Consider the following 25,009-nt stretch of genomic DNA (forward strand, 5'->3'; position numbering starts at 1 on the left):
GAAATATCTTACTCTTTTCCCTTGAAAAGAAAATTTGCCTGTCTCTTAAAGTCAACTTGGATTAGCAGAACCACCTCTGCCGAAGCTTGTCAGTGGCCACTCCTTGCCTGGACATGATATTTGGAGGTCATGGCTGGAAACAAATGGTAGCTGTTTTTGGAGGCTGCATTGCCTTTTTAGGTTATGAGGGTCTCTCTGTGTTTAGGATAACATGATTGACAGCTCTATTCTAGCTCCAATTAGCACCCTATAATTTATTAGCTTCTGCTTTCAGATTATGCGTTAACTTCACAAATATTTCAACCACGGAAACAGCAGCTATCAAGTGTCTCTTTCCTGATCCAGCCTTCTGGGGCTGCAGTGAAATACAAGGAAAGAGCAGTACAGTTGGTCTGTCAAGTGAGAATAATCATTTGTGCCTGTGCCTGTCTGAGGGCATGATGTCTCTGATTTCTCTTTAGGCCTGCATCTGTGTGTGTGTGTGTATTATATTTGTGGATAGATTCTATTGTGCAGATATCACATTTGTATTATTAGAGTTTCATATTTGTAAGCAATAAGCAAGAGTTGGTATTTAGGAAATGTGAAATTAATATTTGCTTAACCCTGCTGCTTGTGTAAATGCCACAATTTCAGTTACATACAGACAGCCACGGTAATAATAATACTGTCTTATATTTATTCCTTTCCTCCAGATTTTAGGACTATATAATAAATCCTAAAAATCTAGTAAGAAAAAATGAAATATACGGAGAAAACAGCTTGGCAAGTATAATCAAAGTGTGAATTATTTGCATGAGAATTGTCAATAAACTGTTAAAGTGCTTTTAAAAAGTGATCTTAGGTTTTTCAGTTTCATTTATTTTTAAAGTATTTTCACATATCTTTCCATTTTTCTTCCATGCTTAGATGACATCCTAATGAATTACACTAATAAATTCAATTTATGGACATAGCATTTACATGAAAGCAGTTTGTTTAAGTTCTATTAATTTTTATCCCCTCCAACTCCAAAGTAATTGTTCACTAAATGCTTAAAAAAAGAGCTTTTTTATTTTGACAGAATACATGCATAGCTGTACAGAAATGCAGGCTTTCTTATTCTAAGTAAAATGAAAATTGAAGTTACCCGAAGAGGTGTTTTATCCAGATGCAGAAGGACACAGAAAATACCGTACTTACCCAGAAAGAGTGAAAAGAGAAGTGTTCAGTCAAGGGTTCTGAGTCCCAGCACCCGCCATCTCCCATCCAGACCCAAGTAAATCTTAAGTTATTGCTAGAATTTATCATGCATTTAAATAGAACTTCAAAGGGGGAAATGAGACGGGATGGCAGCTCTTTTCACACTGAAGGAATAGAACAGATAGAGTTCCCTGTAGCTGGGTGACCGAATTCTCAGCCAGAGGGCAATTGGCAAAAGGATTACTTGGTGGTAGAGAGCCGTCTCTTTCCTTTTCATCACCTCACCTTCGACCTAGGCCAAGTGCAAAGGGAAAACTGTGGGCAAAGAGGACACTAATGCCGGTGGTGGGGGTGATTAGAGGGGAATATAAACTTTCTCTGAGCCCTCTGACCAGGTATAACATATGTAAAAATGTCATGTTTGCCTTTCCTCATGCCATCCCTTATTTCCTTGAATGTCCTTTTTTCAGCTGCTAGAACCTTCTCTGATCTGCATGGTTTAACTACTATTAGCAAGACAGGTATGAGAGTTCGTATTTTGTCTGACTTGAAGTGAGCCTGAAGAATGTCAGGTAGGTCTACCATTTCACCAAAGTTCTCCTTGATGCTCTTATTACACAGGACCAAATCATTATAGATCTAAATCATCTTGCATTTCTACCTGAGGAAGGTGTGAAATGGAGGTAAATGTTGTGGTTCTTGTGTCATATGTGCCAGGTAGCTGGAGCCTGGACTGGCTCAGCAGTCTGGACGGTCTGTTCAGGACTGTCCCAAAGGCTGGTTCCAGTGAATGAGTCTTCTCACTAGCAACCTGTTATTCGGGTCAGATGTAGCTTAGGAGAGAAGTTTCAGTAATCAGAACTGTGTGGCTGGGAAGATGTTCCCTGTGGGTTCTGATCACAGATCTTTGAGTGTTAATGCAAGTGGGGTGCAGGTAAACAGTCCCTTCAGTGGGGAATACGTGGAGATGTCCAGCAGAGAATGAACTGCCATGCTTTCTTCAACAGTATAGTTAGTAGCAAATTCTGAAAAGCGCACTGGGGTTCGATGCATTTTATTTACACTTGTATATACCAGGGATTCATGCCAGTGGAACATGGATTAAAAAAATCCACAGACAAGTCCAAAGTTAATTTTAGTTATTGCTTCAATGTCCAAACCTCAGGCTAACTCTTATACAGCTTGATTAGGTTAGGTGTGAAGAATTTCAGAGTGGTGAAGGCTATTAAATACTGAAGTAAATAAGAGAAGCAATAATATCTCCCTCCTGAAGAAGAATAGAGAGCCGCATCTGACTGAACGGTCTAAGTGTCATTTGATGGAGTTTGGACAATGTCCTATGACAGTTCAACTGAGACTGAAGATTCTGGAAGTTCTACCAAAACATCATCAATCTGTGCTTCTCTGACTTTTTTCCCTTATTTATGCATCTATTGTGGAGAAAATAAGCCCAACGTTGAAGAGCAAAGAGACAAATCAGAACTGGACAAGAGGTCACTGCAGTGAATAACAGTGCAGCCCTGTTGTGGCACTACATGGGTTTGCAGCCTGACTCGGCCACTGATGAGCTTCGTGACTGGGAAAATTATTTCTCCTCTGCGTGCCTTAGTTTTCTAATAGGTAAGAAGGAGAACATCATAATAGATACCATATAGAATTGTGAGGCTTAAATGAGTTAATCTATAAAGATCAGTGCCCAGTGGATGATAAACAATTAATATTATTTAAATAAGTTATGATTATTGTTATCAGGTGCAATGCACATAATCACAGAGTACCTTCCATCAGAGTGCAAACAACAATATTCTTGGAATGATCACATCTACTTCACAGGTAGCCAAATGACAGAAAGAGGGTATGGGGAACTCTGCCAAGCTCATGCTGTGAGTTAGATCCCTTAACTGCTTCCAATTCTTGAGACTTATCCAAGATAAATTATATTTGCCTCTCATGTTGTAATGAAGATCAAGATTTGGACTAATAGTTTTATGAGCATCAACAAGGTACAAGGGCACTTTGAGCAGCACACAAAATCTCTCTACTGGGCACTTTTGTGAAAGAACAGAAATAACTTTGGTATCAAGAGGAAACAAGGGGAAAAACTATCAGTTTCTTGCTTAATAATCTTTTATTGCCTAGTGAGAGATTTGGTTTCTTAGCCTAGCTTATTAAAATATAGAATAGCCAATATTTCAGAAACACTTTTAACTGATGACTCTATATCTTGAGTCTAGAATTCATATGTAACAATAATTCTTTTCCGGAAAATAATAAATCTGTACCGGACTGAATCGTCTACAGGTAGTGCTTTTTGTACCATCTTTGCTTCTAACTTCTGAATGCTAACAGGCAAGACCTTGACCTCTGTAGGCCACAATTTTCTCATTTGTAAAACAGACAGGGGCACCTAACTTCTCATTCTCCAAGGCTGATGTGAGATGGAAACAGCTAACAGATTCCTAGCACAGCAAACACAGTGGAAACACAGAAAGAACTATCTATTTATCTATCTATATCTATATCTATATCTATATATAATATTACTGACATCAAATCATAGTACTATGTTATTTTATCCTACTAGAAAAAAATTTATTTTCTTTTTATGAATCAACACAGTGAATTCATAGTAAACAGACATCTTTAATGTTCATCTCTTCTTCCTTATCACCTTCAGCTTTGCCCACGCACAGACCATTTCCCCTGCCCCAACACTAAATCACAATCAGAGAGACTGAGAAAAAAATTCGAGGTAATGGAGACTTCATGCACTTTCTTCCGCTTGTGGTGGTTCCCAGTTCTTCTCCATGGAGACAGTTCGGGTCTCTCTTTGCTTTTTTCATCCAGAGGACAGAGGGACAGAATTTGTGGGAGAGAAGGCAGAGAAGTGTTTCTTCTTTCATCGTAAAATGTTCCTCGTAAAAAATATGATATATATACATATATATATGTATATATATAATATATCCAGTGCAATTGCAATTGTTCTGCCAAATACTGAGAAATGCCACCTTGGTTGATATATTTCTGGAGTTTTAAACAGTTGTCTTACAACAGCTGCATTTTAGTAAGACTTGGGCAGGTGGCTCCAGATAAGCCACTTGCCACTCACATTCAGGCTGAGGCTTCCATGTTCACAGTCCAAAGGAAAAAAGTGTATCTTTGCATTTGGATAGGCATTGTAGGGAGGGGATGGACAGGAAGGGATCTGGAGGCTGAGAGGTGAGGAAGAAGGAATTGACTTCTTTTTACTTCTCTACCACAGTCTTAGATGCAAGTACACATACATTTTAAAATCTGACATTAGTAGTGCTATAATCACACTACCTAACAAAATAATTCACATCAGCATAAAAAATATTCACACCAAAAAGTATCATTTTCTTTCTCCCCTTTCCAGGAAAGCTTATGATATCATATCACCTGACTAAGCCATCTCACCACAGATATTTCCAGTGATTCGGCCAAAAGTCAAAAGTAACTCAGAGTCTTTGGATTTGCTCTTTCAGCAGCAGGAATTATTTTTAGATGAATTTCTATAGTTGTGGTTTTTGATTTTCCCAATACAGTGAGAAGTCTGAAGTCTCTGCCTTCCCCTATGTCCTCATCCACGGAGTGAGAGGCACAGATGCTGAGCCTCCAAGGCTGGTCAGAAGGGAAGGGGAAGGGGAAACCCTGGGTCAGCAGATCAGCTCAGGAGGGATGCACCACAGAGGGAATAACGACGAGCTGCAAACCAAGATCAGAAGCTGTTACAAACCCACTCCATTTCAGCTCTGAGTGGCATCAACTGCACTATGCAGAGACCTACAGGGAAGAAGGTGGGCTGTCTAAAACCAGTACACATCCTTGCTTTTGTCCTGAGGCTGCAAACCTGAAAATAGAAAGAAGATAAAAGAGAGAGAGGAGGTGGAGAGGGAGGGAGGAAGGGAGAAAGAGAAACAGAGAAAGAGAGAAGAAGAGAAGAAGGAAGAGAAAGGGAGGGAGAAAGAAGGAATGGGAGAGGGAAGGCACAAGATATTTAAGGAAAGAAAGACAAAACACCACTGTTTTATTGTGAAAGTCACAGACTTCATCTAAAGTTCAGGGTGGGGAGCAGTGACTAAAAGTAAAAGCAAAGCAAACAAAAAAGTCAAATCACTTAAGAAAAGGGGTAGGGGCAGACTATCAGCCAGTGCTTGCACTTATTTTATAACTATTTCTTTCATTTGCCCTAACAATAAGAAAAGAAAGCAAAAAAGCAAACTCTTATTAACTATACATTTCCAATTCTTTAAGCTGGAAATTTAGGATTGTTATTTTAAAATCTTCTTTAAGTTTTACATTTTTAAGAGATCTATTTTATTTGGCAATTAACTTGATAGCAGTATCACATTTTTCTTTCCTTATGACTGTCACTAGGTGACAAAATCCCCCAAGACATGTTAGATTTTAAATTGTACTCTCAGCAGCTACTCTTGATCAGCGCTGTCCCATACAAATACAATGGGAGCCATAAACATGATTCTAAATACTCTAGCAGCCACAATTGGAAAAAAAAAAGTAAAAAGAAATGACAGTTGAAAATTAATTTTTATAATCTATATGCAATGTGTTGAAAATATTTCAACATGTAATCAATATAAAAGCGTTAATGAGATGAATCTTACATTCTTTTTCTGCAGAAAGGTTTGGAAATCCAGTGTGTATTACACACTGACAGCACATCTTAATTCGGCCTCACCACGTACCAACTGCTCAGTGGCACCATGTGTCCAGCGGCTACAGTATTGAACAGCGCAGAGCTAGAACTTTTCCACCAAATTTTATTTAAAAAAAAAAAAAGTCCTCTGTAATATTTACCATCCAGGTTAGGGTAGGGTCCTACTTTCTCATCCCGCCTACCCGTTGGCACAGGGCCATCTATCAGTGGAAACACGACGGTGCCATGTAGATCCTTGGGCCATAGAATTCAAGGTCTCCAAGGAGGATTAAGGGGGTCTAGGCACAGCCCAGGGTCGGGTACTTGGGGCCGAGGGATTCCGCGGAGACCAAGCTTCTTCCTCTGCTTACCTGAGTCCACGCTGAGGCCCAGACCCTGGGCCACGTCCCCCGAGGGACTAGAGAAAGGCCCCCCCGGCGCGGCCCACGCGGCGCCCGCCGGCTCGCCCTTGCCGGAGAGCTCGCAGGGAGGACTGCCGGGCGCGGGCGCCGGGGCGGGTGCGAGGCGGGCCGGGCGCCCCGAGGCGGCGGGCATCAGCAGCGGCCCATAGCGCGGGTCGAAGTGCGGTGTGTAGACCTCGTGCACAGCGGCTGGGCGCGGGTAGGCGGCGGCCTGGGCGCCGAGGGCGCCGCCCAGGGCGTAGGGGTGATGCGGGTGCGCGTGGTGCGGGTGCGCGTGGTGCCAGGGCTCGGTGGCGCCCTGGTGCAGGTGGCCATGCAGCGCGGTGGGCGAGTAGGGGTCGGCGGCGGCGAAGGGCAGCTCCGAGTGCGCGGTGGCCAGAGGGCTGCCCAGCGGCGCGGGCACCGGCGCCTGGTACGCGCTGTTCCAGAAGGAGGCGGGGAAGCTGCGCTGGCTCATCGGGAAGGAGCAGTCTGCAGGCCGGGGAGGCGGAGTGGAGGAAAAGAAGAGAGGTGCGTGTCACTGCGGCAGGACTCAGCGCCTACCTGCAGGGCCCCTCCGGAGAGCTGAGGACGCTGACGGGGCACAATAGGCTGGCAAGTCAAGGCCGAGGGCAGAAGGCAGCCCCCGCCTCTGCAGCGGCGTTTTTCTAAGGGGGCTGCAGTTTGTGAAAGCGAGGTGGGGGCACTGCAAAGGAACCCCTGGGAAGAAGGCCTGCGTCCTCCCATTTCGCAGCCGCCTCCTCTGTGCGGAACCGAGAGGCCGAGAGAGTGAGAGTAAGAGTGGAGAGATGCCCTCCGGGACTCCAGCCTGGAAGCGCAAGGAGCTTCCCGCGACTCAGTGCAGACACGGTCTCCCTTTCTCAGCCTCAGCCTCTCCTCAAGCTAAAGATACCTCTCCCCACTCTTGGCCGCCTAGGGATCTCACTACCCATTCTCGTGTTTCAGCCTTCCTGGCTCCAGAAAATGTGCCTCTCCAAGGTCTCTGACAGCCTGAAACTCCATCGACATGTTTTGAAGTCTTGCTTCAAGAAAATTAGTTTTCTTTCTACAAACCTTCTTTCAAATGTTTTTCTCCAAGAATTCAAGCAGAAGAGTAAACTAGTCACATTAAAAGTGCAGCTCTATTACTTGCACAGAACGACACGAATAGACAGGTCTTTTATCCGACGTTTTCATTAACTTTCTGCATTAAAGTGAGGACGCCAGCAGTAATAGTAATTATTATTACTATTGTCAGTATCACTGTTGGCCCCTAGCCCGTGGTAGCATTTTAAGAGAACAGCGTTTTAGATCACATTTTTTGCTATTAGTAGAGAGGGAGAGAAAGACAGATATTTAATTCATGGAGCCTTTACGGAACACCTCCTCTGTGGAAGGCATCTGCACCATATACTAGAGAATTTTAAACGAATTGAAAATGCATTCTAAGTGGTGAAGAATCTTCCTGTTAAAAATATTTAGGCAGAGAATAAAAAGAATATTCTGTATCTAAAATGAATGTTTTTTGGATCTTGTCTAAGGGCAAGCCTTGTGCAAACTGCCAGACTCTCTTAAGGAAAAAAGAGGGGGTGAAGGGTTGCCATTTCCCTCCCAAAGACAAATGAAAATTTGTTTCCTTTTTTTCAACAACGTCCCCTTTTCTCAGCTTGGTGCACATCAAATACAGTTTAGTGAGCCAAGTTCACTTAATGGTTCCCCACCTTTGTCTTGTTGGTAATAAAGAAAAGTTGAGATTTCAGAATAGAAGGGAGATTTAGTTGATTTGTCCAACAAATAATTGTCCTAGGCTACAAAAAAGCAGTGCTTTGTGGGGGGAGGTTGAAAAATAAAAAGGGGATGTGTTTTGGGAAAACTCTTAGAGGTGTTTTGGCTGTGTCTAAATTTTTGTTTCTTTGTTATTTTACTTGCTATTGAGACACTTCTGCTTCAAGATTTCCCAAGTAATTGGAGCCTTGTGCAAGGCAAAGGTTGGTTTTTGGAGACATTCTCAAGCAGGTGTTGCTTGCATGGAGCTCTAGAACTGTTTGCAAATGGGAAAATGTTTGCAAATTGGGAAAGTGCCCTTTAAGTTATTGGCGCTGAAGATCCTTCACTCACTGGTTTGGGAGGGTGCTGGAAACCTCACATTTTTTACAGCATATTTACATCCATTTTCTTGTTGGAGTCTTATAGCTTTCTCTGGGGATAGTTAGCAGGGTAAGTGTTATTCTAATTTTAGAGAGCAGTAAATAAAGTGACCTCAAAGAGGTTAAGAGACTTGCCCAAGGTCATATTGCTGGGAAGTGGTGGAGCCAACACAGAAGCCTAGGCCCTCCAACTCCAAGGACAGTGTTTTGTCCAAGGAGTTTTTTCTTATACCTATGCCCTTTCCCCGTGAGTTTTCCTTACTTTTCCCAAATGGTCCTCTGCACATTGTCTCTGACATCTAATATTCTTTCAGCTGCACGTTTTTAGGCTCCTGTAGGTGGAACCCACACTGAGAGGACCCTCTATGGGTCCTTCCCAGCAGAACCCTATACTCACCTCGCCAGGGCCCAGAGCTCCTTGGTGCTTTGCTGCTGGTACAGCTGGGAGAGTAGCTGCTGGGTTGGCTCAGGGCCCTGCTGAAATGTTCATCCACCACGGAGCTGATGTCCCCCTGGAAATAAGTGAAGAGGACGCAGCGGGAGTTGATGTACTCTGCCTCTGGTGGGCGCTCTTTCTCTGGGCTGCCTTCTTCCTCTTTTATACTGGCTGGGGTTTGGCTGGAAAACGAGGAGCTGCCGCTGCCACTGCTGCTGGGGCTGGCATTGCACTCCTGGGCTTCCTGCATTTTGGAGTAATAGGCTAGTTTCTGCTCAGAGAGAGAAAGAACAGAGATGTCAATTTCAAAAGTGATGGCAAATTCGGTTCAGACTGACTCCCTCGTCCTAATTCCTAAGGTATTTATGGGAAAACTGGCGTATGGGCCTAAGCCTTGTGCTGTTAGCATAAAACCAGCAATAGCGGGGCAACATAGTTAGCAGGCCTCCCAACCTGCATTCACGCAAGGGCAGGCTTCCTTAGAGGAAGATTGTGGTCCTTGGTCCCTCTGACGCCCGGAAAATTTCTCCTAAAATGTCTGGGTGAAAGTCTCAGGAGACACCTAAGCAGCTAGGTTTAGAGCTGAGTTTGACCTCATTGCTGGGCTCAGGGCAGATATATTTTTAAAATCCAACTGCAGGGGTAAAGGGCACCCAAGTCCAGTTAGGGCCTGACTGTTCTCTGCCTGAGAATCCAGGGCAGCACAGGATACAGGACAAACATCCTCCTGATGGAATGGCGGCGGGGTAGAGGGGGGGATCTATCCCTACAAAATCCACTCCCTGCAAATAGGAATGTGTGAAGGAAAGCAACCAGGAACCAGGAATGTAAAGGAAGAAATGCCACAATGGGTGTGAAATAATTACATTTATTAATGAATTGTGTGTGATAAAAATCTGGGGTAACATTATGACTGGGGAAATACGGATCATTTTAACAAATGCAAGCTGATATTTGTTTGGTTACCCATACAACATCCATTTAAAAGTCTGCCTCAGTTTCTAAACAGATCTTGTCTTTAATAAGGAAAAACTAGTGGATTATGAGTATTTCCACCTTCATCATCTCCACACACGAGGAAATGATAAAAAGGAGCAGACGGAAGAAAGTTAAGATCCTGGCTGTGAGTTGGGGTAAATCGAGATGTCTGATAGTGATTTTAAAAGGCGAGTGCAGCTTCTGTGAACATTTTCTTAGAAATGAGCAATGGACTGAATTAAGTGTTAAAGCATTCTGATGGCAGAGATGGCCTTGAAGAGGGGGCCGGAGTCCTACAAAAATGAACAAAGATCTTAATGCAATAGATTGGTTCAGGGTCTGGGAGGAGAAAGGGCCAGTCAGAAAACCAATCTACGTCTCTCCTCTGTGCTTGCCTTAGTCCCATCCTGGGAAGAAGTACATAGAAGCTGTAGCCAAAAGGTTTGAGTTATTTGGGGCTAAAACGATGTAAGATTTAGCAGTATCACCATTTCCTAAATACCACCTCCCTACAATGAGGAACATTGGTGATTCCTCAAATTAACATTGATACAAAACAAACTGCAGGCTGTAAAGTTTAAAAGAGGAGAAGAGGAGGTAAGAAAATAAAAAATGAACCCTACCCAGTCTATCATTAATTCATCAGGAAATTTCCGAATAGACATTCTAAATTTGCAGAGAAAATTAGCAAAAGCATCCACTGGGGTGTTGGGGTGTATTTCAATTTTCCCAAAGCAGATGACCAAGCTCTCATTTTCCAACCTGGAGGGGACCCCTGCGGCCCCCAAGTGTATGCTTTCGTTCTTTTCCTGGACTACTGTCCTCAGTTTCTGCTACCTCAGCTGAGGAAATGGAAGGAAAATGGTTAAAACAGACGCAGTCTGAAGAAAAGAGAAATTGGCAGAATTGAATGGAACTTGAAGAGTTTGCAGAACCCGGGTTGAGTGGTCTTCTTCAAGTGCTTGGTGAAAGCAGGGCTGCGCCATTCAGCTACTCAGGCTGGAGAAAGGCAAAGTACTGTCTATCAAGTTCGCTTCTGCCAGGTCAATCGGACTCAAGATAATACGCCCAGAAATTCGCAAAGAAAAACTTATAAAGCTGCGCGGTGCTCTTTGAAACGAATTCGCTGGATCTGGAATTAATTGCCCTGGTCGCTGGAGAATTGAAACGGAAGAAACTACTCCTGAGATAAGCTTGCAGGGATGAGAACACCGGCTCTTGAATCTCAGAAAGAGGCTGGCCTTTGCTTTTGGTTTTGTTGTTACTTTCACCATTGGGACCAAAGTTTGGTTTTCCCTGCCTGAGCTTTGTCTGCATTTCCTGTTACTGCACCTGGCTTGGAAGAATCTGGAGTCCGACAGACTCTGAAAAGAAAATCCAGCTCGTGCCATCCTCCTCTGATTATTCGAAGGAAACCCTAGGCTCACATTAGCAGGGCTTAGCTGCTTCCCGAAAGCAAACCGGGGAGCTAAAGGCTAATTGCACTACCAACTGGAGGTGGCTCGGGCAATCGCTGCATCCCGGCGGTGCCCGCCCTGGTCGGACGCCCGCGACGCGCGAAGGCGCAGCAGACCTTGGCGTAGAGGTCGTACCGCCGCAAGCGCCAGGCGCGCCACTCCTTCCCAAAGACCCCAGAGGAGACACGTACCTGGTGGTAGGGGGTGTAGGCGGCTGCGAAGTAGGGCTGCGGAGGACCATAGACTTGGTACATAACATCCAGACAGCTCATGACTCTCCGCAGCGGAGACGGTTAAGTGTTTTTTCATTAACTCTCCTTCCGCGGAGCTCAGGGGTTCTGCCTGGGCGGCGCTTGGACCCGAGGTCTGGAGTCATCAGGCGGAGCGAGGCCAGCGCGCTCAGCGGCTCGGAATCCCGCTGGCTAGCTCCCCTCCCACTCCTGCGATTTTAGTCCCGACAGCACTTCAGGGCAGAAGCGCCTGAACTCCCGCTAGTGGGCCTTTAAAGCCCACGCCCGGCGGGCGTGCTGACGCCACTCCGGGGCTGCGGAGGGGGAGTGGGCGCTGGGGGGGCGGAGACCGGGGGCCCAATGGGGAGCGAGGGAGGTCTGTTGGAGAGGCAGCGAGTGTGTTTCCCGGAGCCCCCCTCCTGCGTGCAGGCGGCCAAGGGTGCCAAAGACTGAGCGGTTCCGAGCGGATCCGAGACTTCCCACCGCGAGTAGGAAACTCCCAGGATAAAATAGGAGGAGAGAGAGAGAGAGAGAGGAGAGAGAGAGGGAGAGATCCTGGCTCTTATATGCAGAGAAAGAAAATTGGAGAAAGGTCTCGTAGGAGAGCCCTTGTCTCATACTGTAGAGTTGAGTGGGTGCGTCCAGAAGTGCCGAGGTGGGGCAAATTCTCTGCTTTCGACTCCTGATGATGTGTGGAGAGGACGGTGCTGTCCCTTGGAATCCCCTAGGGAATCCGGGTCGTGGCAGACAGAGTGTTGCAGTCCGGGTACTCCTCCCGGGCCCGGAGGAGCTCCCTCTGCGGGGAAATGGCAGTGGCTTAAAGCTGTTACCCCTGTCCTCTGAGACACCACTTTCCTTTCCCTCTGACCCGGTCCTCCCGCCGACTGCACCACACCCTAATTCTGCTCTCTTGGTCCGCACCCTTCTGCCCCTCTAAAGTTCGAACCCGCCCCATTCTCTTTGATGGTCTCCACCCGAGCCCGTGAGCTTCTCGTAGATCGTGCCCCGCCTCCGGCTGCTCCCTGGATGAGCTGCTTTCGAGGAGTCCAGGAGGCCTTACCCGGTCCCCTATGCCTGGCTTTCCATGCTGGACGGGTCTCTTCCGCCGGCCGGAGTCCTTTAAAATTTTGGCGACTTTTGGGACAAGGTCTCCTTGGCGCTAAGAAGAAGCATCCTAGAAACTGCACACAGAGAGGTCTTTTGCTGCCTCTTCAGCGGGTAATACCAGCTGCGATGGTATGTTTCATTTTACAGAGCTGGAAGTAAATGCATTCCAACTATAAAACCTTTACCACCGTTCTCTCTCTGGCCTGCCCTGAGAGCTCTGCTGGCTTCCTCCTTCCAGCGACCCTCCCCATCCTTCCCAACCCTACTCACCAAGAATCCCTCGGAAAGGAGGGTGTAACAGTGAAGTCTTCAGTTCTACAAGTTTAGGAACGCATTGAGACAGGCTCTTTCTAAGGCTGGGTCAGGTGGCGGAAGGGAAGGGGCATTACGGGAATAGTGGCGGGCCAGACTTGGGGGCCCACGGGAAGACGTTGGGAGCATTAAGAGTCTAGACTCAAGAAAGAGGCAGCATGGATTGCAAACCCTAGCTATCCCCCAGTTTAAATACAACAGAAAGACTTTATAGATTCTCAGGCTATAAAACTGTGAATAAATGAACGTCTGAAGATCAGTTTGTGTTTAAAAAGTAAATATTTGAAGCCAAATTGTTTTGGTATTGCATTTTTGGTTTTGCCTAATTTATATATGGGAAATGGCTTCCTGTCTCCAGCTCCTTGTAACTGGTGAGCCATCTTGAGCGATTGGACAATTTCCTTAATTAACTACAATGTAATCTATTTTAATGAAAATTTAAAATAAAGACACTCTTCTAGAACATTTCCATGCAAGCTTCTTTTTAGGGGCCAAGCTGCCTCCTGGAACTCCGCCGGCTTCTGGAGCTTCTGATTATCCAGGCACAAGGGTGAAGCAGAACATCCATCACACCTCCACCCCAATGCGCTCTCCTTAGGAGTTTCTGAAGAGAGGCACAACCGCTGCTTATCTGCATTTTCTTTGCGGCAAGAACCGGAACTCTCACAGAAAGAGCCACAACGCGCTCTTCTGTGTGCGGGAGATAGGGAGTTCAGATTCCAGTCTCGCTGGCCGCTTCTGCGCACCCTTTCTGCTGGGTCCGCTTCACCCAGGCCCGCAGGAGTACAGGTGCCAATGCAATCACCGCGCGAGGGATGCCGCGCGGCGGGTAGGTGAGGCCCGGGAGGGCCCCAATCTCCACTTTCGCGCAAGTCCCGCAGTCCCTCCTTGGACACAGACGCTCCGCTTTGGGCGTCTCTGGACGTAAGCATCCGTAGCTGAAGTCCGCTCCTTCTTGCGCAGCCTAGGCTTGGCAGCATTGTGCGGCGGGGATGAGAGTTGTGGGGGCGGGGCGGGGAGCGAGGAGGGGAGAAGCGGCGGGAGGCAAGCTCCACTAGCACCTCCAACCAACGCTTGGAAACCTTGCTCTTGTCCTTGCTCACCTCCCAGTAGCTACCTCCTATTACCTGTACCCGGTCACTTTGACACTTTTAAATTTTGCTATGGTCATAGTACTAGAAGACCTTTAATTTTTTTTTCTTTTTTTCAGTTTTCAGAGAAAGTCACAATAACCTCTCTAAGTCCAGCAAGGCCCAGCAGAAAGTTATTTTCGAAACGGATTACAGGAGGAACAATTTCGCATATCTTGAACGAAGAAAACGAAGGGAACATTATTCTAGCTGCCCACGGCGGCTGCTTTCCATTCACATTGCTCAATCTCCTCTTACTTTAAACAGTTTATAAAAATCTTACCGAAGCTAAGCGAGGGTATGGACTACACAGGAGTTCGAAGAAACACAAGGAATTGGGTCAGTGAGCATCAATCTTGAATTTAGGCAGGAAACCATTCTCTTCCCCCTAAATCCACAGTGAAGGAAGAAAAACAAACAGCACAGAGTTTTAAAACACGTCCCAAAGATTGGAGAATGTTTCCTCTTTTTTCTGTGTCTAAAACTTTATCATTTACCGGGGGGGTTCATTTCTCAAGCGCAGGAGATTGCCTCTTGTTTCTTCCGCTGAAGCGGAAAGTAAAACACAGCTAAATTTGACTCTCCCAGCCATTCAAACCGCCAGCACATTAACAAGTTAGATTTTGATTCAGATCCTTGGGAATGGGCTACAGGTTGAAAAAGAACACTGAGAAAATTCTCTTTCCTTCCCTTCGGAGTCCTGTTCCTCAAGAAGAGACCGAAAAACAGTTAAATGTCCCTGAATTTGGGCCCCAAGCCCCCAGGAGATAAACTGTTCCTCATTGCGCAGAATTGACTTTTAACTCCCTAATTGGGCAGAGGGAGTATCAAAACTTCTCTTTGAAATAAATTTCACTTTATGATCAATTAATGGCAATTTATTGAACTGCTAGGAAGGAGCTATATGAAAGTAAATTCCACTAAAATTTCTTTTTAATATCCTAGTTCTATTCCGCAATTCTAACAGTATCTAAAACTGTGAAAACAAAGACACCTTTAGTCTCAAAGTTAGTAAGTGAAATTAAATTACTTTAGCATGAATAAATGTTTCAAGATAGCATCGCAATGAAATACCTGTTTTCTCTTCAGAAAGGTTTACCCCTCATAAACTAGCTGATTTAATTATTCTGAATTTATCTGTCACTTGTGTCATCTTATTTTGAAAACTGCAGAGACACTGCTTAGCAAAGACATATGAATAGAACTGATTTGGAGCACTGACTTGCAGCCAGCTAGGGCCTTTCTTGCCAGTGGTTTATTTAAATCATGAGTTGGCATTTTGTGCTGCCTTATTCTGCCAGCCAAAGGGGATAAATGCAATGATAACCTCATAGATTTTCCCCCACAAACTCATTTTTTCATGTTTTACTGACAGGAGTTGTGTTTGGGTTTGGGAGAATAGCTGAGATTTTGTGGACTCAAGCTGTTAACAATATTAGTTAAAAACATTTCTGCAAAAGCTGGAGCTTTCAGGCATGATCTGCTACTTAGGAATAATACTCGAGTAATGGCAAGACTGAATAGTGATTTAATTTTAAAGAAAAAAAGGGGAAATAGAGAAAGCTGTATATTTTGAAACCTCACTAAAAAGTGAGGGATAGAGAAGAATTACAGTTTGACTTAGTGGAAAAAAAAAAGAAGAAAAAGAGGGTTCTGTTATTTTCATACAAACTTTGAGTAGCTCTTAACAGTGCTTCCAAGTAAAAATCTTCCATGATCAGTTCAAATGAATAGATAAGGCTACTTTTATTGACATATAGTTGATTATTAAAAGGATGTTGAACTTTTCCTTCTTTACATATTTAAAACCCTATTTTTATGTTATGTACATGTCAACTTTAGCTTTGGTGAAATAATTATCTTTTTAATTTAGTCTATCTTGTATTTATGTTAATGTTAGTGCCCATTTCTAAGACTGAGAAATATAACTAAAACCATATTCACCTTTTAGAAATGAGCTCTTTTTAATGAGTCTCTATGAAACGGTTATATAAAGATAAGATTATACAAATTCAATTCCTATGACCCAATCCTTTAAAAAGGATAACATACAAGTAGCAAATAAGGAACACTTGACATAGATGTGTGTCAAATATTTTGCCTTGTCATATTTTTTACAAGAGAGAAAAAATTAGAGGGAAATTTACATTGTATAAGATTTACTTGGACAACTAAGTCAGAGAGCATACATCAATTATTTTTTAATAGGAAGAAGTTGTCATTCATCTCTGCTTTGCCTGGAAAAGTAGCTCTAATTGCCTATAATTTCTGATGCTATAATTTGCCTTTCTTTAAAGACACACAGTTTGGAGAAAGCCTCATAACTAACATATTTGTGGAACTACTTTTGCAAGATATAGAGATATAGAGGAATTTACAGATTGAGAAAATGGAAGTAAACTAAAGGATTTAAACTGTTGACTTAGTTATTTGACAGTGTAGGTATTGATCCATTCTCAAGCTTCTGTTTATAAACTTGATTTCAGCAGGATGCTGAAGGCATTAAAAGGAGACCACAGCAATAACAAACCGAAGGTGAAGATATCCATCTGAGTGTGGTGTCCTGTCACATGTATGAAGAGATCTTAAAACAGCTTTTTTAAAATTCTCATAGAAAGTTTTTATTCGAATGCATGGAATAATTTCTAGCATGGACTGCTACACTGTCATTATTTATTTGGCATTTAAAAAAATAATAAAATGAAGTGCTGAATGGAGGCAACCATTACCAACACTTTAGAAAGAAACAAAGGTCCTTTTTGCCTTGGGAAGCAGACCTCAAAGCCATGGAGAGTTACATCAGCAGAAGGCAAGTGCAAATAGTAGTCGTCAAACAGAAGCATTTTTAATTTTTGTGCTTAACTTCATACTATAAATGCCACACATCATATCTGAAAATGAAAGTTCAGTTGTGGACTATGAAATTAAACCTCCTCAGGGGGTATCAGTGTTTCATCTTTCCTTAGGAGAGGCATGAGCCAACTAATTTTTAAAATAATTCAACTCACAGCATTGTCCAAAGAATTTAAAACATTGGAATGAAAATTTTAAAAAATTATATGTCATTTTCTATGGCTCATGCAGTGTATTGTCACAGTGAATGAGAGTGGAAATTTGGCAGTTGTCCAGATAATTTGGAAAAAAATCCCAGCTAAATATGACCATATAAGAAATAATACTGAACAATTAAGGCCTCAAAGTAGGCTTTCACTAAGAAAACTTCTTCGCATTTAATAAATTAATGCCTATACTTCTAAGCATAGATAATTCTTTCTCCAAATATATGTATGCTCAGAATATAGCCATGACGTTAGTAATGTCTACTGGTATTTGGAAATATTTTAAGAAGACAGTGATTCTGAAGTGCTTCAAAATGACTATATATTTTCACCCTTAAGCTTTCTTTTTCTCTGTGGATATTCAGTGGCAAAATAAATTAAGGGTGTAATCTGCATCAATTTATATAATTATGCCGGTGGGTGTATGAGGGAGTGGCTATTACCAGGCAATGAATACCTTTTATTATTTTCGATAACGAATGTGGTAAAATCCTTACAGTAATACAACGTAATAGCACCATTGTGAAACAACTATTGTTTTTGGAAAAATAGGCCATATCTGTGCATTTAAAATGAAGTGCTATGGGTGTAAGGAGATTGGGAGATGTTGGTCAAAGGACACAAAATTCCACAGACAAGAAATATATTGTATATCGTGGTGACTACAGCTCTATAAATTGTACTTAAAAATTGCTAAGGGAGTGGACTTTAAGTGTTTGCACCCCCTAAGAAAATCATAAACATGTGATGTGATTGACATGTATGTTAATTTGCTAGACTTTAATCATTCCACTATGTATATACATAAATATATACAATTTGTATTTGACAATTAAAAAATAATGAAACGAAGTGCTAAATTGAGGCAACCATACCAACAAGTTAGAAAGAAACAAATATGCTTTTTTACCTTGAGTAGCAGACCTCAAAGCTATGGAGGATTACCTCAGCAGAAAGGAAGTCCCAATAGTAGGTGTTAAAAAGAAGACGTGTCAGAGCACATGTTGTCAAATAGTTATGTAGGCGAGTAACTGGAGAACTGGAGAGAACCCCCAGGTCTTAAAAGTGGAATGGAAAGAGGGAAACCTGGTGCTGATTGCCACTGTTGAAGCACACAAAGTGGCAGATCTGATCCCTGGATGCCCAGAGCTCTAAAGGTCACACATTTTGGGAACTCAGCCTACCGGTCGCATTTCATGGGACATTGCCCTATCTTCTCTGGGAAAGCCCCATGGCTTCAACTGGATGAAATTATCTTAGCTACTTTCTTAAGAATGTAGAAGCCTGAAGTGTACCATGGAAAGAATGATGAACTGGATATCAAGACACTGGTTTTGGACCCATGGTGAGAAAAAAGTCACCCTTTCAGCCCTCAGTTTATTCATCTGTGCAATAAAGAAACTGGACTAGAAGATCTCTACAGATGTTTATAGTACCAGACTCTGAAACTGGAAATTTTAAAGTAGTGTATAATGTTTGCAAACATTTCTGACATGAGGGATTTTTCCAACCTGAGATCTTTCTTGAAGAATAGCATATTATAAACTTTACTGGAAAACCAGTAATTCTGTGGGACATATTAATAAAGACCTGGCAGTGATAGCCAGATATTCTTTAGAATTCCAGGGAAGTGTAACTCAAAAAGGAGCCATGTCTTCCTTTTAGAGTTACACTTCCCTGGAATTCTAACGCATCAGTGAGTGAAGTTGGAATCTCTTGTATCCATTTTTGGAAGCCAAAGTGCCCATGTGTTTTCTATGGGCTTGAGTCAACATGGCACATATATCGAGTATCTGCTCCTTGAAAAATAAAAGTTCAACCTTTCTAACTTTCATGAAACTAAGAACAGAAGCAACCCATTCTTGTATTTAGTTAAGTTGGGGCTTCAAAACTAGAACTTTTTCATGTTCATCCTATTATATAGTTAATGTATATTTCAATGTGCAGTAATATATAACCTATTTAATAGAGAAAATTACTAGCATTATTAGTTACAACATCCTTTTTGGTGACTGGGATCTCCAAATCCTCCTGCCTAGGGTAGGTGAATGCTTAAACAATAGATTTCTGGAAGAAAATGAGCAATAATACATATTTTGTTAGGTTTCTTAGCTTACTTAGAAATTTTGTTACTTTGTTTATTCTAATGAATATTTGAAAATCACTTCCTGCAGAGTTGACAGTAAATCTGCCATCAGACCATGGAAAATTTACACATTTTGTTTCAAGCCTGTGGAAATAAATAAAACATAGAAACAGATAAGCAGAAAACATGACTAGACACCCCTCAAACTAGGTAAACATTTTGAGGCAAAAATTTTAAAAGCCCATTTTAGGCTGCTGTTAGAGTACCACAGATTAATGAACAGAAATTTATTTCACTTATGGCTCTGGAGGCTGGGAAGTCCAAGATTGAGGGGACACATCTGGTGAGGGCCTTCCTGTTGTGTCATGACATAGCAGGAGGCATCACATGGTGAGGAAATGTGAGAGCTGAACTCCTCCTTCATAAGGACATTACTCCCTTGATGATGGCATTAATCTATTCACCAGGGCTCGGCACTCATGAATAGATCAATGTCATTAATCTATCATGGGAGAAATGTCCTTATGAAGAATGAACTCAGCTCTCACATGTTTCCTCACCATACAATGCCTCCCACAGTGTCATGCAGGAGGCGTGCAGAGCCCTCATGACCTAATCACCTTTGAGAGTTCCCATCTCTCAAGTTTCCAACACACATGAATACATTCGAACATAACAAAAAGACACAAAGTAATAAGCAGAGCTGGTACTTAGGCTTGCTGGGCTCTGGGCTGGGAGATGGCCATAAAGCTTTGGGCTCCTGCAGGGGAGTAAGACTAAAAGTTCTGAGCTGGATTCACTTACCGAAAGGCTTGTCTGGGGCTCTCATGCCTACAAGGAGAGTGAAAATGATTACTGTTGGCTTGTTGCCCTGACTATATCTTCATTAAAGCTTTGGCCCTGACCAGGCAGGAGTAAAAAGCCATAGCCTCATGACCAAGAACTGGGCTGGCTGGCCCTCTGACTGTGTACTGGGATTTGCATTATCTCAGCTATTGCAGCAGGGCAGGAGCCCTGAAATACACACACAAGGACAGGTGGTGGACTGAGATGTGTGCATGTGGTGGTGGCAGAGGCAGGTGCAAACAGAAAAGTCTTAGCAGGGAAGATAAGGGAGTAATTGTTTATATACTAAAATACATTATTATTATATAGTCAGAACTCATCATGAAAGTAAGGATACTCCCCAAAACAAATATATGTCAAATCAGGCTTCTCTCAACAAGAAAGAAGGAAGAATGATATTTGGGTAGACAACTAGAAATGTCTTATACAAAATAATGAGGCTTTGCAAAATCATTATTTCATTCAAAATACAACATATACATATTGTTCTACAGAGAAGTTTTATCACATTCTTTCTTTTACAAAGTGTTTGAGAAAATAGATGGTCTTACTAACAAAACTGGACAAAGATATGATAAGAAAATAAGGTTACTGATCAGTATCAGTTGGAAACATTGATGAAAAAAATCTTAAATAGGTTTCAGTCTGTATTAGTCTATTTTCACACTGCTATAAGGAACTACCTGAGACTGGATAATTTATAGAGAAATAAAGATTTCATTGACTCACAGTTCTGCATGACTGGGGAGGAAACTTACTATCATACCGGAAGGGGAAGAGGAAGCCAGGTAAGTCTTACATGACAGCAGCAGTTGGGGGCGGAACTGCCACACACTTTTAAACCATCAGTCCTGGAAAGAATTCACTTGCTATCATGAGAACATTAAAGGGGAAACTGACACCATGTTCCAGTCAGCTCCCACCAGGTGCCTGGACACTTGGAGATTATGATTTTAGGTGTGATTTGGGTGAAGACACAGAGTGAAACCGTGTCACAGTATAATTTAGAAAAAGATACAGGTAGGAGGGATTTATCCCAGAATTAAAGTTCAGAAATTCAATCAATTAAAACATGCCACCTTAGCAGATAAAAGGAGAATAAAATACATGATGATTTCAATGGATGCAGGAAAAGCATTCAATATAATTTTACCCTCATTCATTAAGAAAATCAAAATAATCATGGCACATGTATACCTATGTATAAACCTACACATTCTGCACTTGTATCCAGAACTTAAAGTAAAATAATTTTTAAAAAGAAAATCAAAATAGATGGGAACTTCCTTAATTTGATTAAGTGTAGTCCTTAAAAAAAATCTGCATAAACATACATAATGGATAAATTCTAGAAGTTTTACCACTGAAACTAAAGCAAGATAAAGATATCTGCTATAATTGCTTCTCACAAACATTTTGTTGGTCCTAGCCAATCTAACAAGACAAGAGGGGAGAAAAATGCATAAGCATTTGAAAGGAAGAGGCCAAATACACTAATTTGTCAGCAGTATGATTATATATTTAGAAACCTTAAAAGAATTTGTAGACATAGTAATAAAACTACTAAGAGAGATCACCAAGATTGCTGGACTCGAGAGATCAACTTAAAAAAATTAGTAAACTTCATATACCTAAGTAATTAATCAATTAGAAAATGTAATAGGGAGGCCGGGCGCAGTGGCTCACACCTGTAATCCCAGCACTTTGGGAGGCCGAGGTGGGTGGATCACGAGGTCAAGAGATCAAGACCATCCTGGTCAAAATGGTGAAACCCCGTCTCTACTAAAAATACAAAAAATTAGCTGGGCATGGTGGCGCGTGCCTGTAATCCCAGCTACTTAAGAGGCTGAGGCAGGAGAATTGCCTGAACCCAGGAGGCAGAGGTTGCGGCGAGCCAAGATTGCGCCATTGCACTCTAGCCTGGGTAACAAGAGCAAAACTCCGACTCAAAAAAAAAAAAAAGAAAATGTAATAGGAAAAGATCCCAGTCAAAATACTACAATGTATGCAGAAGTAAACATAATAAAATATGTTCAAGATTGTGGGAGAAAATTATGAAATATTATATAAGGCCAGAAAAATGACCTGAATAATATCACATTATGAATGGAAACAGTTAATATTATAAAAATAGCAATTTTTCTATCAATAATTTAAAAATCTAATATCATTTCAATCAACCTCCCAACAAGAGGCTTTCATCAGACTTCACAAGCTGATTCTAAAATTTTTTTAGTAGAACAAATGCTTAAGAATAATTAAGACAATTAAGAAGTGCAAAGTATCTTTTTTTTTTACTTTATATTCTGGGGTACATGTGCAGAACATGCAGGTTTGTCATATACATATACACGTGCCATGGTGGTTTGCTTTACCCATGAATCCATCATCTATATTGGGTATTTCTCCTAATACTATCCCTCCCCTAGACTCCCACCCTGCTGATAGGCCCCAGTGTGTGATATTTCCCTCTCTGTGGCCATGCGTTCTCATTGTTCAACTCCCACTTATGAGTAAGAACATGAGGTGTTTGGCTTTCTGTTCTTTTGTTAGATTGCTGAGAATGATGGTTTCCAGCTTCATCCATGTCCCTGCAAAGGACGTGAACTCATTTTTTATGGCTGCATAGCATTCCATGGTGTATATGTGCTACATGCGCTTTATTCAGTCTATCATTGATGGGCATTTGAGTTGGTTCCAAGTCTTTGCCATTGTGAATAGTGCCAAAATAAACATACATGGGCATGTGTCTTTATAGTAGAATGATTTATAATCCTTTGGGTATATACCCAGTAATGCAATTGCTGGGTCAAATCGTATTTCTGGTTCTAGATCCTTGAGGAATCACCACACTGTCGTCCACAATGGTTGAACTAATTTACACTCCCACCAACAGCGTAAAAGCATTCCTATTTCTCCACAGCCTCTCTAGCATCTGTTGTTTCCTGATTTTTTAATGATAACCATTCTAACTGACGTGAGATGGTATCTCACTGTGGTTTTGATTTGCATTTCTCTAATGACCAGTGATGATGGTGGTCATTGGACCAAACATTTTCATATGTTTGTTGGCTGCATAAATATCTTCTTTTGAGAAGTGTCTGTTCATATTCTTCACCCATTTTTTGATGGGGTTATTTGTTTTCTTCTTGTAAATTTGTTTAAGTTATTTGTAGAGCCTGGATATGAGCCCTTTGTCAGATAGATAGATTGCGACAATTTTATCCCATTCTGTAAGTTTCCTGTTCACTCCGATGATAGTTTCTTTTGCTGTGCAGAAGCTCTTAAGTTTAATTAGATTTCATTTGTCAATTTTGGCTTTTGTTGCCATGAAGTCTTTGCCCATGCTTATGTCATGAATGGTATTGCCTAGATTTTCTTCTAGGGTTTTCGTAGTATTAAGTCTTATGTTCAAGTCTTTAATCAATCTTGAGTTAATTTTTGTATAAGGTGTAAGGAATGGGTCCAATTTCATCTTTCTGTATATGGCTAGCCAGTATTCCCAACACTATTTATTAAACAGGGAATCCTTTCCCCATTTCTTGTTTTTGTCAGGTTTGTCAAAGATCAGATGGTTATAGATGTGTGGTGTCATTTCTGAGGCTTCTGTTCTGTTCCATTGATCTATATATCTGTTTTGGTTACTGTAGCCTTGCAGTATAGTTTGAAGTCAGGTAGCATGTTGCTTCAGCTTTGTTCTTTTTGCTTAGGATTTTCTTGGCTATGTGGGCTCTTTTTTTTGTTCCATGTGAGATTTAAAGTAGTTTCTTTCTAATTTTGTGAAGAAAGTCAATGGTAACTTGATGGGAATAGCATTGAGTCTATAAATTACTTTGGGCAGTATGGCCATTTTCACAATATTGATTATTCCTATCATAAGCATGGAATGTTTTTCCATTTGTTTGTGTCCTCTCTTATTTCATTGAGCTGTGGTTTGTCGTTTCCTTGAAGAGATCCTTCACATCCCTTGTAAGTCGTATTCCTAGGTATTTAATTTTCTTTGTAGCAATTGTGAATGGTAGTTCATTCGTGATTTGGCTTTCTGTTTGTCTTTTATTGGTGAATAGAAATGTTTGTGATTTTTGCATATTGATTTTATATCCTGAGACTTTGCTAAAATTGCTTATCAGCTTAAGGAGATTTAGGGCTGAGATGATAGGGTTTTCTAAATATACAATTATGTCATCCGCAAACAGAGACAATTTGACTTGCTCTCTTCCTATTTGAATACGTTTTATTTCTTTCTCTTGCCTGACTGCCCTGGCTAGAACTTACAATACCATGTTGAATAGGAGTAGTGAGAGAGGGTATCCTTGTCTTCCACCAAGTGTCTTCTTTGTGCTTCTTCTGAATTTTCTTAGAGATTAAAATATTTATAAAGTTAAAGAAATTGAGACATTTATAGTCATAATAATTTATACGAAATGACATTCATATTGTAGACCAATGAAATAAGAATATGCAACATAGAAACAGATCTGAATAAATATAGAAACAATAAATGGCAGAGGTAACATTAAAAATAGCTGAGATAGGATCTGCTGTCAAATACATGGTTCTAAGATGATTCGTTTTCCATATTTAAAAATAAAATTTGATGCTTAGCTTACAACCTGTGCAAAACATAAGTACTCATTAGATTTATTTTAGTGCAAATTTTAATGCAAATATTAAAACCTTGAAGAAAATAAAGGCTATATCTTTATCACCAAGCTGTAGGAACGATTTTTGTTTTCCTGAGACAAGAGTCGAGACAGAGTTTCTGTGTCACCCAGGCTGGAGTGCAGTGATGCGATCTTGGCTCACTGCAACCTCAACTTCCTGGGTTCAGGAAATTCTTCTTCCTTAGCCTCCTGAGTAACTGGGATTACAGGCGCTGCCACCATGCCTGGCTATTTTTTTTTATTTTTAGCAGGGATGGTGTTTCACCATGTTGGCCAGGCTGGTCTCGAACTGC

General features: G+C 41.8%; 1 protein-coding gene across 4 annotated transcripts; it reads right to left on the minus strand.

Annotated features, from left to right (window-relative positions):
* Nucleotides 1-3,805: 3,805 nt before the first annotated feature.
* Nucleotides 3,806-11,787, minus strand: VGLL2 (vestigial like family member 2). Of its 4 annotated transcripts, XM_032274962.1 has the most exons (5): nucleotides 11,474-11,544; nucleotides 10,449-10,706; nucleotides 8,809-9,118; nucleotides 6,235-6,756; nucleotides 3,806-5,056 (listed from the first exon to the last, which is right to left on the minus strand). In XM_032274962.1, exons 2-5 carry the CDS (start codon nucleotides 10,488-10,490, stop codon nucleotides 5,013-5,015), a joined length of 918 nt encoding a protein of 305 aa, XP_032130853.1. In that variant the 5' UTR covers nucleotides 10,491-10,706; nucleotides 11,474-11,544; the 3' UTR covers nucleotides 3,806-5,012. The 4 variants fall into 4 exon arrangements, with proteins under 4 accessions (XP_032130853.1, XP_032130852.1, XP_032130851.1 ...); XM_032274961.1 differs by lacking the exon at nucleotides 10,449-10,706 and having other exon boundaries at nucleotides 3,806-4,911; nucleotides 11,474-11,787; XM_032274960.1 differs by lacking the exon at nucleotides 10,449-10,706 and having other exon boundaries at nucleotides 11,474-11,787.
* Nucleotides 11,788-25,009: the final 13,222 nt, after the last annotated feature.

This window comes from Sapajus apella, unplaced genomic scaffold (genome assembly GCF_009761245.1).
Source record: "Sapajus apella isolate SASKATOON/1434 unplaced genomic scaffold, GSC_monkey_1.0 scaffold6, whole genome shotgun sequence".
Classification (NCBI taxonomy): Eukaryota; Metazoa; Chordata; class Mammalia; order Primates; family Cebidae; genus Sapajus; species Sapajus apella.

Bases quoted from the DNA above. Each gene is read 5' to 3' on its own strand.
- VGLL2 (XM_032274960.1), bottom strand. From the start codon at position 11,554: ATGAGCTGTCTGGATGTTATGTACCAAGTCTATGGTCCTCCGCAGCCC. The intron at 9,119-11,473 runs GTACGTGTCTCC...CTCTCTGAGCAG, and splicing joins CCTACACCCCCTACCACCAG to AAACTAGCCTATTACTCCAA. The intron at 6,757-8,808 runs GTGAGTATAGGG...CCCGGCCTGCAG, and splicing joins GAGCTCTGGGCCCTGGCGAG to ACTGCTCCTTCCCGATGAGC.